Here is a 14,965-nt window from a genome sequence, read left to right as displayed (position 1 = left end):
AGGGGGGGTCTCCTTACAACCCATACCAGACCTAAGGGCCTGGTATGCTCCTGGGGGGGAACCCATGCCGGTTTTGAATTTAAAAATTGCCGTGGAGTTCTCCCTCAGGAATGCATACCAAATGCCGTCGCTTGAATGGGCCTTTACAAGGTGTGACTAACTTTCCACATTGTAAAACCAGCCCTAATTTTGCGCAAGCAAAATCGGAACTTACGCAGAAATCACAGTGCTGAAAAGCGTTGTGGATCTGCTTAAGTCCTCATTTGCATACTCAAAGCGGCATTTCAATGAGAAATGCCCCCAGTGGCATCCTAAGATCTGACCGCGTAAGTGTCTTACACATGTCAGATTTTCTGCCTAACTTTGGAAAAAGCCTTTTGAGGATCGTTTCCAAAGTTAGGCACAGAGATAAGCAGGCTGAACAGCAGTTCCGCCTGCGTATCTCTTTTGGGAATCAGGCCCTCAGTTCCACCACCTCTGGCTCAGACCCTCTGGTGCCTGCTCACAACAATCACTTGTAAACACAGAAGTCTGGTTTCTGTATTTACAAGTGACAGCTTTGTAACCCCCTGAACTCTGCACACTGTATGTAATGCAATTATGGTATTTAAAGCCCCTTTAAGACCCTTCTACTGTTTGTGAAATCTGACGGGTCGTGGTTGAGTTCCTGCACCTATTTTCTGAGAAAAAAAGCTCTGCTAACAAGTAACCAGCTAAAAGCAGCCTCAAGGCGAATAGAACTTCCCCTTTAGAGTGCCGTCACTTTGTTCATAATTTTTCAAAAACGATGGTGTGTGGGCAACATCATTTTTAATGATGAAGTTGGAAAAATTTCATTTTTTTTCAGCACAAAAAGTGATCGTGTGTACGCGGCATTAGAGGTGATCAAATACCACCATAATAAAGCTCTATTTGTGAGGAAAAAAGGACATCAATTTTGTTTGGGTACAATGTCGCAATTGTCAGTTAAAACAAAGCAGTGCTGCATCGCAAAAAATGCCTCAGGGAGTGGGTAAATGCTTCCAGGGCTTAAATAAAGCAGTTAAATACAGTTGGATGACATCAATAATTTGGCTTGCAAAAATCTTCTTAAACATACAGTATTAACAAGGATCAAATACGTTTCTGGGATTTAAGACCATCTCTGTTGTATGTTAACCATTTCTTCTTCAATTGTTTCTGAAAAAACAGAATGTGTGGGTTAGAAAGAGTGCAAAAAAAACTCACAAAATTTAAAACATTTACAGTAGACCTAAAAGGAAAACAATGAATTTCATCACATGGATACAGTAAGGGGGGGGGGGGGGGTTATAGCCCCAGTCAGTTTTTTTGCCATCTGTGTCCCATTGGGGAGATTCTTATTCACTTCCTGCAGCCAAAACAGAATGTGAGAGAAGATCCCTCCAAACTGAGTGAATCCCTGGTTGTCACCTGGGCCACCAGACTAGAGTTCTCATTGGAAGACTTCCCATCTACTACTCTTCTGGGATTATCATTTTTTTTACTGTAACTTTCAATGATATTGGTGACTAGTGTTGCTCACGAATATTCGTATTGCGAATATTCGGCTCGAATATGGCATATTCGAGTATTCGCGATATATTTCGAATTTCGCGGTGAATATTCGCTATTCCGAATATTCGAATTTTTTAAATTTTATTTTTAGAACAGATCACATCCTAGAGATCTCCATCGACGTCTAAAAGCATTGCTGGTATGATTAGAGACCTTGGGCCGAGTAGCTGAAGCGATCATTTTATCTTGCCGAAAAATCGCAATGCGATTATTCGGCAATTGGAATATCGCACGATTATTTTCTCCGCCCTTCTTTTGCATCAGAGCCAATCAGAGTGCTCCTACCGCAGTTGTCGAAATTCCGCAATAAATATCGCATTCGCATTTTGCGAAATTTCGATAAAATATCACGAATATTCTGAGCCAATCAGAGGGCTCCTACCGCAGTTGTCGAAATTCGGCAATAAATATCGCATTCGCATTTTGCGAAATTTCGATAAAATATCACGAATATTCTGAGCCAATCAGAGTGCTCCTACCGCAGTTGTCGAAATTCCGCAATAAATATCGCATTCGCATTTTGCGAAATTTCGATAAAATATCACGAATATTCTGAGCCAATCAGAGTGCTCCTACCGCAGTTGTCGAAATTCCGCAATAAATATCGCATTCGCATTTTGCGAAATTTCGATAAAATATCACGAATATTCTGAGCCAATCGGAGTGCTCCTTCCGCATTTGTCGAAATTTCGCAATTATGTTCGCATTAGCGAAATTTCGCAATCATTTCATATCGATAAAATATCACGAATATTCGAATTTAGCGAATATATCTCGAATATTCGACTATATATTCGAGATATATCGCGAAATCGAATATGGCGTATTCTGCTCAACACTATTGGTGACCATAACAAAAACACAGGGTAAATCTCCTTAATGGGATCAGAAAAGGTAGAGGGATTTGGTAATTTAGAAAAAGTGAGCAGGACTGACATTCAGTTCACAAGAAGCTGTTTAAGAGTCCAATGGCGCACTGCTGCAAGAGGAAATCCATGCCAACTGAGCATGTGCCAAAGACGCCTCAGTGTGCCAACCCACACCTGCGCAGCACATCTGATGGAAAAAGGCAGAAAAATACCCAGGTGGTGCACAGGAAGTGACCTCAAACTTCTCTATATAAGCCCAGCCACGACACTGCCAAATTGCTGGAATATCTTCAGTCCCCCCTTGTTCCTGTGCTAGTGTGTGATCTGTCTGAACTTGTTGTGACCTGGAAACCTATTTGACTACTCTTGATTGCTGCTTGCCATTTGACCTTGGATCTGTAACTACTTCTTTGCCCCTTTTGTACTTCGTTGCCAGATTGGACTTGACCTCGGCTTGGATCTCGGACTAAGGCTTGCATGGTGCACTGCACTGCCCCGAGACGAAGTGATTCTTTCACGAAACGCGTCGGGCGGAGCGAGCGACACGCTGGTGTCATCCCCTCTCACCGTACCTCTCCACGAGCGGTCCTGTTTGCCTGCAAGCGTCCGGACGGAGCTGCATGGCTGAATGCTTTTTTGAATCAACCTAAATGTGAGTGCTATACCTGTATATTTCTGTTTGAATAAAATCACCCCTGGTTTTATGCTATGGAAGCATTTCTTCTTCTTTTTTCCTGCTTGGTCTATTGAATACTAATATGGAGTTTGCTGCATCTGGAAATTAATTGCAATTGATTTTGGAGTTATATGCTGGGCTTGGTCCGTTGGGACCGCCATATCTGGTAAGCAGATTGCGAATGCTGGTGGTGGACTCACACAAGGCTCATATAGATCACGAATAGCTTGAATATGCACGGGTGTTAAAAACTGACACAAATATGGACTTTTCTTTCTTTCCTTTGTGATACCAACATTTGGAAATACGGACTTTTTTATGTGTTTTTTTTCCTTGTATGTTTTGCAACACTGATACAGTATATTTATTGTCACCTTCCAGCAATGGTTAGAGGTGTTTTATGTACAAGTATCTTTTTATTGGGCTTCCAAGCCTTTGGAGCCCAAACACTATTTAAAATCTAAAATCAATGGTTATTCATTTATTTTTATTTATGTATACACATTATTGTGATATCCACATCTAGGTATTAACACACCTTCTGGGCTTATGCCCATCTTAGTTTTTCTTTGATAAGATCACTAACTAATTTTTGGTTTAGCGCAGTTATATTTTTTCTATATATGGTGCACTGCACCCCTGGCACCTATGCCACTCGGTGTCCACCAAGTCTCTGTCTCCATCTCCAGAGGCTTCAAGGGCCCAAGGTGCAAGGGAAGCCTCCCCACTACTTTGGTCTCACCAAGAGGGGGTGAGTACATTACTGGCAGATCAATAAGCAGTGTTCTGAACTTAGAAGTACTTGGATAGAGTCTGCAAGTACATACATTTGATTAAAAAGATAACATTATGGGGGGGCGTGGCTGGCAGCAGAGGTGAATGGCCACAGTGTAAAGGAGTTCTGTGTTACCAAGTCTCCCTGAAGCGACTACAAGTGACACAAAGCAGATCTGAGAACACAGACCTGCAGCGGAGGGACAGAGGAACAAGTGGGGCACAATGAGGAAATGCAAGGAGCGTGGGGGACCCTGCAGATTAGGTGAATTTAGAAGCCCTGCTGACACTCCAGAAAAGCAAGATGGTGCCGGATTATCAGTGTATACAGAAGCTGGCAGACAGGCAGCGCGAGCCAGAGGGGGAGAGAGCAGCCACACAGACTCATCCAAACACACCAGCACATCTTCCTCAGCTGAAATCAACAGCCCTGTGATGCAAAGAAGGAGGATTTTACTGTCCGAGGAACATGTAGGTGGATCATTAGTTAATGAATCTGATATGATGCTTCCCAAAAACCCATATGCTGACAAGCTAAATGCTTTCCCTACATCAGGAAAACCCACAATAGACACTGACATTAAAGAAATGCTGCTGTCCCTAAGAGGTGCAATACAACAGGATATGCAAGCATACATGAACAAAAATAACATTACTTGGTCTGATCATGCACCTATCACTATAGAGATATACACGTGGGTACCTGCCGGAGCATGATGGGACGGTGATGCCTATATAAATGGGATGCAAGGTGCGCTTCCATCATTACAGTGACAAGAGGCGACGAGTCAACATCGGAAGAGGGGAGAAGAACAGAAGAGAAGAACCTGACGTCACAGAAGACCGCGTTGGCTGCCTGCTAGTAATTGAGCTAACACACGAAGATAGCAGGCAGCCAGCGCTGAAGAAGAAGGCACCGGACAGCTGCAGAAGAACCGGGGTTCGCCGAGTGAACAGCGGAGAGCGGCGAAGATGGAAGAAGACCCCCGGAGAGCGGAGAAGCCCCCCCCCGGAGAGCGGAGAAGAAACCCCCCCCGGAGAGCGGAGAAGCCCCCCGGAGAGCGGAAGAAGAAGCCCCCCCTGGTATTAGAGCTAATAAAGAAGACAGGGGGGCCTCCGGAGCAGAATAATAAATTATTTTAAAAACCCTTGTGTTGTGTGTTTAATAACTTTAACTTTTTGCCTCCAGGTGAATGGGTAGGGGTACGATGTACCCCATATCCATTCACTTAGGGTGGGGGGCCGATATCTGGGGGCCCCCTTATTTGAGGGGACTCCCAGATTCCGATAAGCCCCCGCCCGCAGACCCCGACAACCAACGGCAAGGGTTGTCGGGAAGAGGTCCTGTCCTCATCAACATGGGGACAGGGTGCTCTGGGGTGGGGGGGCCCGCAGTGCGCCCCCCTGCCCCAGAGCACCCAACCCCCCCATGTTGAGGGCATGCGGCCTGGCACAACTCAGGAGGGGGGGGGCGCTCGCTCGTCCCCACTCCCATTCCTGACCGGCCGGGTAGCGTGCTTTGGATACGGGTCTGGTATGGATTGTAGGGGGACCCCCTACGTCGAATTTTTGGCATAGGGGGGGTCTCCTTACAACCCATACCAGACCTAAGGGCCTGGTATGCTCCTGGGGGGAACCCATGCCGGTTTTGAATTTAAAAATTGGCATGGAGTTCTCCCTCAGGAATGCATACCAAATGCCGTCGCTTGAATGGGCCTTTACAAGGTGTGACTAACTTTCCACATTGTAAAACCAGCCCTAATTTTGCGCAAGCAAAATCGGAACTTACGCAGAAATCACAGTGCTGAAAAGCGTTGTGGATCTGCTTAAGTCCTCATTTGCATACTCAAAGCGGCATTTCAATGAGAAATGCCCCCAGTGGCATCCTAAGATCTGACCGCGTAAGTGTCTTACACATGTCAGATTTTCTGCCTAACTTTGGAAAAAGCCTTTTGAGGATCTCCCATTGGGGAGATTCCCATTCACTTCCTGCAGCCAAAACAGAATGTGAGAGAAGATCCCTCCAAACTGAGTGAATCCCTGGTTGTCACCTGGGCCACCAGACTAGAGTTCTCATTGGAAGACTTCCCATCTACTACTCTTCTGGGATTATCATTTTTTTTACTGTAACTTTCAATGATATTGGTGACTAGTGTTGCTCACGAATATTCGTATTGCGAATATTCGGCTCGAATATGGCATATTCGAGTATTCGCGATATATTTCGAATTTCGCGGTGAATATTCGCTATTCCGAATATTCGAATTTTTTAAATTTTATTTTTAGAACAGATCACATCCTAGAGATCTCCATCGACGTCTAAAAGCATTGCTGGTATGATTAGAGACCTTGGGCCGAGTAGCTGAAGCGATCATTTTATCTTGCCGAAAAATCGCAATGCGATTATTCGGCAATTGGAATATCGCACGATTATTTTCTCCGCCCTTCTTTTGCATCAGAGCCAATCAGAGTGCTCCTACCGCAGTTGTCGAAATTCCGCAATAAATATCGCATTCGCATTTTGCGAAATTTCGATAAAATATCACGAATATTCTGAGCCAATCAGAGGGCTCCTACCGCAGTTGTCGAAATTCGGCAATAAATATCGCATTCGCATTTTGCGAAATTTCGATAAAATATCACGAATATTCTGAGCCAATCAGAGTGCTCCTACCGCAGTTGTCGAAATTCCGCAATAAATATCGCATTCGCATTTTGCGAAATTTCGATAAAATATCACGAATATTCTGAGCCAATCAGAGTGCTCCTACCGCAGTTGTCGAAATTCCGCAATAAATATCGCATTCGCATTTTGCGAAATTTCGATAAAATATCACGAATATTCTGAGCCAATCGGAGTGCTCCTTCCGCATTTGTCGAAATTTCGCAATTATGTTCGCATTAGCGAAATTTCGCAATCATTTCATATCGATAAAATATCACGAATATTCGAATTTAGCGAATATATCTCGAATATTCGACTATATATTCGAGATATATCGCGAAATCGAATATGGCGTATTCTGCTCAACACTATTGGTGACCATAACAAAAACACAGGGTAAATCTCCTTAATGGGATCAGAAAAGGGAGAGGGATTTGGTAATTTAGAAAAAGTGAGCAGGACTGACATTCAGTTCACAAGAAGCTGTTTAAGAGTCCAATGGCGCACTGCTGCAAGAGGAAATCCATGCCAACTGAGCATGTGCCAAAGACGCCTCAGTGTGCCAACCCACACCTGCGCAGCACATCTGATGGAAAAAGGCAGAAAAATACCCAGGTGGTGCACAGGAAGTGACCTCAAACTTCTCTATATAAGCCCAGCCACGACACTGCCAAATTGCTGGAATATCTTCAGTCCCCCCTTGTTCCTGTGCTAGTGTGTGATCTGTCTGAACTTGTTGTGACCTGGAAACCTATTTGACTACTCTTGATTGCTGCTTGCCATTTGACCTTGGATCTGTAACTACTTCTTTGCCCCTTTTGTACTTCGTTGCCAGATTGGACTTGACCTCGGCTCGGATCTCGGACTAAGGCTTGCATGGTGCACTGCACTGCCCCGAGACGAAGTGATTCTTTCACGAAACGCGTCGGGCGGAGCGAGCGACACGCTGGTGTCATCCCCTCTCACCGTACCTCTCCACGAGCGGTCCTGTTTGCCTGCAAGCGTCCGGACGGAGCTGCATGGCTGAATGCTTTTTTGAATCAACCTAAATGTGAGTGCTATACCTGTATATTTCTGTTTGAATAAAATCACCCCTGGTTTTATGCTATGGAAGCATTTCTTCTTCTTTTTTCCTGCTTGGTCTATTGAATACTAATATGGAGTTTGCTGCATCTGGAAATTAATTGCAATTGATTTTGGAGTTATATGCTGGGCTTGGTCCGTTGGGACCGCCATATCTGGTAAGCAGATTGCGAATGCTGGTGGTGGACTCACACAAGGCTCATATAGATCACGAATAGCTTGAATATGCACGGGTGTTAAAAACTGACACAAATATGGACTTTTCTTTCTTTCCTTTGTGATACCAACATTTGGAAATACGGACTTTTTTATGTGTTTTTTTTCCTTGTATGTTTTGCAACACTGATACAGTATATTTATTGTCACCTTCCAGCAATGGTTAGAGGTGTTTTATGTACAAGTATCTTTTTATTGGGCTTCCAAGCCTTTGGAGCCCAAACACTATTTAAAATTTAAAATCAATGGTTATTCATTTATTTTTATTTATGTATACACATTATTGTGATATCCACATCTAGGTATTAACACACCTTCTGGGCTTATGCCCATCTTAGTTTTTCTTTGATAAGATCACTAACTAATTTTTGGTTTAGCGCAGTTATATTTTTTCTATATATGGTGCACTGCACCCCTGGCACCTATGCCACTCGGTGTCCACCAAGTCTCTGTCTCCATCTCCAGAGGCTTCAAGGGCCCAAGGTGCAAGGGAAGCCTCCCCACTACTTCGGTCTCACCAAGAGGGGGTGAGTACATTACTGGCAGATCAATAAGCAGTGTTCTGAACTTAGAAGTACTTGGATAGAGTCTGCAAGTACATACATTTGATTAAAAAGATAACATTATGGGGGGGCGAGGCTGGCAGCAGAGGTGAATGGCCACAGTGTAAAGGAGTTCTGTGTTACCAAGTCTCCCTGAAGCGACTACAAGTGACACAAAGCAGATCTGAGAACACAGACCTGCAGCGGAGGGACAGAGGAACAAGTGGGGCACAATGAGGAAATGCAAGGAGCGTGGGGGACCCTGCAGATTAGGTGAATTTAGAAGCCCTGCTGACACTCCAGAAAAGCAAGATGGTGCCGGATTATCAGTGTATACAGAAGCTGGCAGACAGGCAGCGCGAGCCAGAGGGGGAGAGAGCAGCCACACAGACTCATCCAAACACACCAGCACATCTTCCTCAGCTGAAATCAACAGCCCTGTGATGCAAAGAAGGAGGATTTTACTGTCCGAGGAACATGTAGGTGGATCATTAGTTAATGAATCTGATATGATGCTTCCCAAAAACCCATATGCTGACAAGCTAAATGCTTTCCCTACATCAGGAAAACCCACAATAGACACTGACATTAAAGAAATGCTGCTGTCCCTAAGAGGTGCAATACAACAGGATATGCAAGCATACATGAACAAAAATAATGTGGAAATAGAAGCCTTAGGGGAAAGAGTGGATTACGTGGAAAATAAAATAGGTGACTTCACAAAGGGTCACAATGAACAGGTGGATGGCCATTTTGAGCTAGAAGATGAAATAAAAAATCTCAAAATTAAAAAAGTGTCGGATATCAAGGATAGATCCAGACGCAATAATGTTCAATTTAGAGGAATTCCTAAAAATATCAAAAATTCTGAGCTAAAGCGATTCCTGAAAAAAATTATATCAGACCTAATATCCACAATACTTTCGCCAGAAATTGGTGATTGGCAGGGCCCACAGACTGCCCAAACCCTCACACATGCAAGAAAGATTCCCTAGAGACTTCATTGCAAACATATACTTCTACCATGTAAAGGATCTCCTACTGCAAAATGCACGTCAGAACTCCCTGACCCGTATTCAGGCATCATTCTGTATTCGGACCTCTCTCAAGCGACAATATTAGCAAGGAAAAACCTGAACTCTATTACAAAGATTCTATGGAACCACAAAACTACATTCAGATGAGGGTTCCCCACCAAGTTACTTATGAAATGAAATAACACATTATACTTAATATACATGATTGATGATGGTCTAAAGTTGCTGGAAATATGGGGGCTGTTACCGATAGAAGAGGATATCCCACAGGGGAAAACACATCCAGAGAAGATCCCAAAATGGCAACATAAACCAGGTTAATTGCCTTATACCTCCCGCAGGAAATCATTAACTATTTTCTCAGGTTATCTTTATTCAGGGAACTTGCTGCTCTGAACAGCGATGAATATTTTCTCCCCAAGTTTAAAGTGTAAAATGATGCACACTCATGTTGTTCTACAACTCATTATTCTTTTTTATAGTTATTTTTATTGTATTTTACATCCCTTTGTTTAACATGCTCTCATCCTCATCACCCACCTCTAAAGTGGATTTATCAATTCTACCATTTGGAAGCCACCACACATGAAGCTTCTACCCATCAGTGCCTCTTTGGAACATGTCACTAACTTAAACTACTATCACTCAATGAAAAAGGGTTGAACAGCCCACTGAAATTTAAGAGTGACCTAATATTCGTACAAGAATCTCATTTTGCTGCTGACAAAACTCCAAGATTTACACATCATAAATTTCCCCATGAATTTTGCTCCAATAGTCCCAAAAAAAACTAGTGGACTAGTAATGCCCTGTACACACGATCGGAGTTTCCGTCGGAATAAACTCAGATGGGTTTTTCCGACGGAACTCTGTTCAAGCTGTCTTGCATACACACGAACACACCAAATTCCGACCGTCAAAAACACAGTGACATACAACACTACGACAAGCCTAGAAAAATTAAGTTCAATGCCTCCGAGCATGTGTCGAATTGTTTCCGAGCATGCATGTTTTTTTCTCTGTCGGAGTTCCATACAGACGAGCGGAATTTCCAATAGAAAGATGTTCTCTTTCTAACTCCATCGGAATTTCCGACAGAAAAAGTCCAATGGGGCTTACACATGGTCGGAATATCCAACTTTTCATCTGACTCTTTCCATCGGAAATTCCGATCTTGTGTACGAGGCATAAGTCCAACTCCTGGAGTTATAGATAATCAAGGAAGATATATAATTTTGGTTGCTACAATTGACAATATTACCTACACAATCGCTAACATCTATGCCCTAAATAAGCAACTTCACAAGTTCATTAAAAGGATTTTGAAAAAACGAAGGAAAATACAGAAAGGACATATAGTCATCTCTGGGTATATTTTTTTTTTTTTATCAAAAAAAACGTGTTTATTGAGCACAAAAGGTAGTCACACATACATAGTTCAGAGCAAAGCAAATACAAAAGATCTGCAAGTTTCAGCATACATAAGCGCAACATAATATACAAAACAGTCTGAAAGAACATTGGCAAACCACTCTCCACTGCAAAGAGCTGACTACCCCGCCTCTCCCCATACACGTAAGTGGAAACGTGAAAACAATTACAGATCCTAGAACAATCGGTCATCTCTGGGTATTTTAACGCCCCAATGGACACTACGAAAAAGAACCATACAGTCAGACTAGGCCTAAACAATATTTTTTCCAGGAAGACTTATATGATCAATGGAGATGTCTACATTCTACTGAAAATAACTTTACCTTTTTTTTTATAATGTACACAAAAGGCACTCAAGAATTAAATACTTCATTGCAGACAGACTCCTCTTGCAAAAAATTACAGATGCTCAGATGCATAACATTACTTGGTCTGATCATGCACCTATCACTATAGAGATAGTAATAGGACAACAATGTACAAATTCTAACCTCTGGAAGAATAATATATCGCTATTTTCTCAGGAGAGATACGTGTCTGCAATAAAGGAAAAGCTTACAGATTTTTTTTTTTTCACTGAATGATAATAGCTCTACTTCCTTTACAAATTTATGGTGTAGTCATAAAGCCTATGCCAGATGATTACTAATTAATAAGAAATTTCCCAAAGAAATGCTAGAGGCAGTAATCGTTACTATTCCAAAACTCAGATCAGGATGGATTCGTCAAAGAACGACAAGCACCAAACAGCACAAGTAGAATGGTCAGTTTGATCAACCATGTAGAGAACAGTTTAATGCCTTCTTTGCTCCTCACATTGGATGCAGAGAAGGCATTTGACAGAGTTCACTGGGGTTACTCTTAGAAACCCTAGGTAGATTTGGCTTCTCTGGATTCATCCACGAGGCTATCATGTCCCTCTACACCCACCTATCAGCCAAGGTATTTACCACATGTGCTATATCAAAGTACTTTCAATTAACAAACAGAACTAGACAGACAGGGCTGCTCCCTATCACCAATAATCTTCTCTCTAGAAATTGAACCTTTAGCGGCAACAATAAGATCCAACAGCAGTATAACAGGAATTATGATCGTAAAAGAGAACACAACACTTTTTGCAGATGATATAATACTTATAGGAAAAAATAAAGCTGCGCCAAACATTAAGTATACAAAAGGTCCTCAGATGACAAGAGGATAAAAACTGTAATAGATGTACTCCAGGCAAATAACACTCAAGGTGAGACGCCACACAACAGTCTATATATATAGCATGGTTCCATAAGCATTGATTGAAACAACACCGCAGTGAATCCACAGATACTCCACAAATAAGTGAGAAGCCCACCACCGAATAAAGAGGCCGCTTACCAGAGGGTAAGCCCGAATTAGCATTCGGCTGTAACCCAGCAGCGGCCTTTAACCTCCGGGGAAAGAAGACACTGAAAAGGACTCACACAGGATAGAGGTTCCGGGCACTAGACTCCTTCCGTGCTCATGCGATCCATAAAATCATGTATATGCAGAAAGAAGGGGAACCATAGCGTAACTCTGCAACAGGTAACATTTATTATAAAGGTAAGTTATATTTACAACAGCTCAAGTTAAAATCACATATAAAAAACATTGGAAGTGGTGTTGCTGGGGTCATATTTGGAATTGTGGAACTTAATGCACCGAGGGCCGAGGTCGAATCCCAATATCACCTCCTCGATGAGTACTACTCTAAGGGTATGGGAGATAGTTAGGACCAAGGTTCTGAAACCCAATGGCTGGTCCCCTCACACTCCGTTGTGCGGAAATGCACAGTTGCCTCATTTTCGTACTATTCCAGGTGAAAAGGAGCCCTTCCTCCTCACATCAGCGTGGTGATGTCACTGCACGTCTTCCCATACGTGTTTCATCATCAACAGACGTTCTCAATGGGAATGGGGCGCCACAGTGACTCACCACTTAAATATAGCCAGACCTTGTTGTGAGATGCGAGAAAACGGCCATCAGCGCCATGTTAACTATAGGCAAAAATGCCAGTGCCATAAGATACAACATCACAGCATATGGTACACTAAATTAGACTAAATAAAAAATGTACTTTTAAAAAAACATTTAGACAAAGAAACAAATCTCTGTCTGAGCAAACCACGACCAAATTAAGTGTAAATTATATATGTAATATTTAGTCGCGAATCGCCCACAGCACAGAGCGGCAACCAACCTGGAACTAGTGACAACTACTGGAACACTTCAGAATTGCCATCCCGAACGGACCCAGAAGGAAAGTGAAAGGTGGAAGTTATCCATTTATAGATTAAATATAATCATTAAATGTGATAATGAACCCAGATGCTAAGAAGTTATTGGTATCAATCAATAACTAAGTGAGAAAGATATGTGAATGTAATAATAACTACATACCTAATGTGAATATATTCTATAAAGAGGTATCAAATTATACCTATAGTGGAACAAATATATTTAATAGATTGTCCCCGTGAAAATATGTGCGACCTAATTTAAGGCTGCCAAAATATAAACGTGACAAAAAATAAATATTAAATATATTTGTTCCACTATAGGTATAATTTATTTGATACCTCTTTATAGAATATAGGAGGGATGGCAATTCTGAAGGATTCCAGTAGTTGTCACTAGTTCCAGGTTGGTCGCCGCTCTGTGCTGTGGGCGATTCGGGACTAATTATTACATATATAATTTACACTTAATTTGGTCGTGGTTTGCTCAGACAGAGATTTGTTTCTTTGTCTAAATGTTTTTTTAAAAAAATACATTTTTTATTTAGTCAAATTTAGTGTACCATATGCCATGATGTTGTAGCTTATGGTACTGGCATTTTTGCCCATAGTTAACATGGCCCTGATGACTGTTTTCTCGCATCTCACAACGAGGTCTGGCTATATTTAAGTGGTGAGTCACTGTGGTGCCCTATTCCCATTGAGAACGTCTGTTGATGACAAAACGCATATGGGAGGACACGCAGTGACGTCACCACGCTGATGTAAGGGAGGAAGGGCTCATTTTGCCAGCCGGCATCTTCTTTTTTATACGTGATTTTAACTTGAACTGTTGTAGTATAACTTACCTTTATAATAAATGTTACTTGTTGCGGAGTTACGCTATGGTTCCCCTTCTTTCTGCATTTACTTGATTTTATGGATCGCATGAGCACGGAAGGAGCCTAGCGCCCGGAACTTCTATCCTGTGTGAGTCCATTTCAGTGTCTTCTTCCCCCGGAGGTTAAAGGCTGCTGCTGGGTTACAGCCGAATGCTAATTCCATCTTCATTATCCAAGTAAGCCTGGGGGTGCAGGAGCAACCCCTCGAGAAAGGGGGGGTACTGTCAGTACTAGGATCCCTTTAGGACCCAGCACAACTCACCTGACACAGCCTTTGCCTGGGAAACAACAGTGATTGGCCAGCTCACCTTTAAATCACCTGTATCATCATCCAATCAGTGCTCGTGATAGAGTTAACTTTGTTTGCCACTGTTTAAATCAGCCCGACATTCTGCTCTGTGTATTTCGTGTATGATTTGGCTGACCCTGTTTGTTCGCTTCTGATTCGGTACCGCTTGAACTCTGATCTACCTGTGTATGACCCACTATTGCCTAGACTACGCTTTTCCTGATTCTCCTGTAGTACATCCATCTGCAGAGGTGAACTAAAAACACCAGCAAACATCCATCTGCAGCGGTAAATTACAAACAAACACTTTAAACGTCCACCTTCATCTGCAGTGGTGCCAGCTGACCTGCTCATCTCAGACCTGCTCATGGTATATGCTCTTGTTCTTGAACTGTTTACATAGTTAGCACACCTGAACTGTTATCTGCTCCTAGCCTGACAGACATGCATTAACAGGCACACATTTTTATTTTATTTTATTTTTATTTATTCTTTATATTTTTCCTCCTTTTTTTGAAATTTTGTCATTTTATATACATTTTTTGTCACGTCTATATTTTGGCAGCCTTAAATTAGGTCGCACATATTTTCACGGGGACAATCTATTGTATATTTGTTCCACTATAGGTATAATTTATTTGATACCTCTTTATAGAATATATTCACATT

General features: G+C 42.3%; 1 protein-coding gene across 1 annotated transcript in view; it reads right to left on the bottom strand.

The window, feature by feature from the left end:
- Positions 1 to 911: 911 nt before the first annotated feature.
- Positions 912 to 14,965, bottom strand: part of LOC120917512 (transmembrane protein 272-like) — a 55,389-nt gene continuing 41,335 nt past the window's right edge. Inside the window, exon 5 of the mRNA XM_040328857.1 lies at positions 912 to 1,179. Within this exon, the coding sequence (XP_040184791.1) occupies positions 1,170 to 1,179 (10 nt within the window). The 3' untranslated portion in view covers positions 912 to 1,169. The remainder of the gene's footprint in view (positions 1,180 to 14,965) is intronic.

Source organism: Rana temporaria, chromosome 11 (genome assembly GCF_905171775.1).
Source record: "Rana temporaria chromosome 11, aRanTem1.1, whole genome shotgun sequence".
NCBI lineage: Eukaryota > Metazoa > Chordata > Amphibia > Anura > Ranidae > Rana > Rana temporaria.
This window is presented reverse-complemented; position numbering and strand designations above follow the sequence as displayed.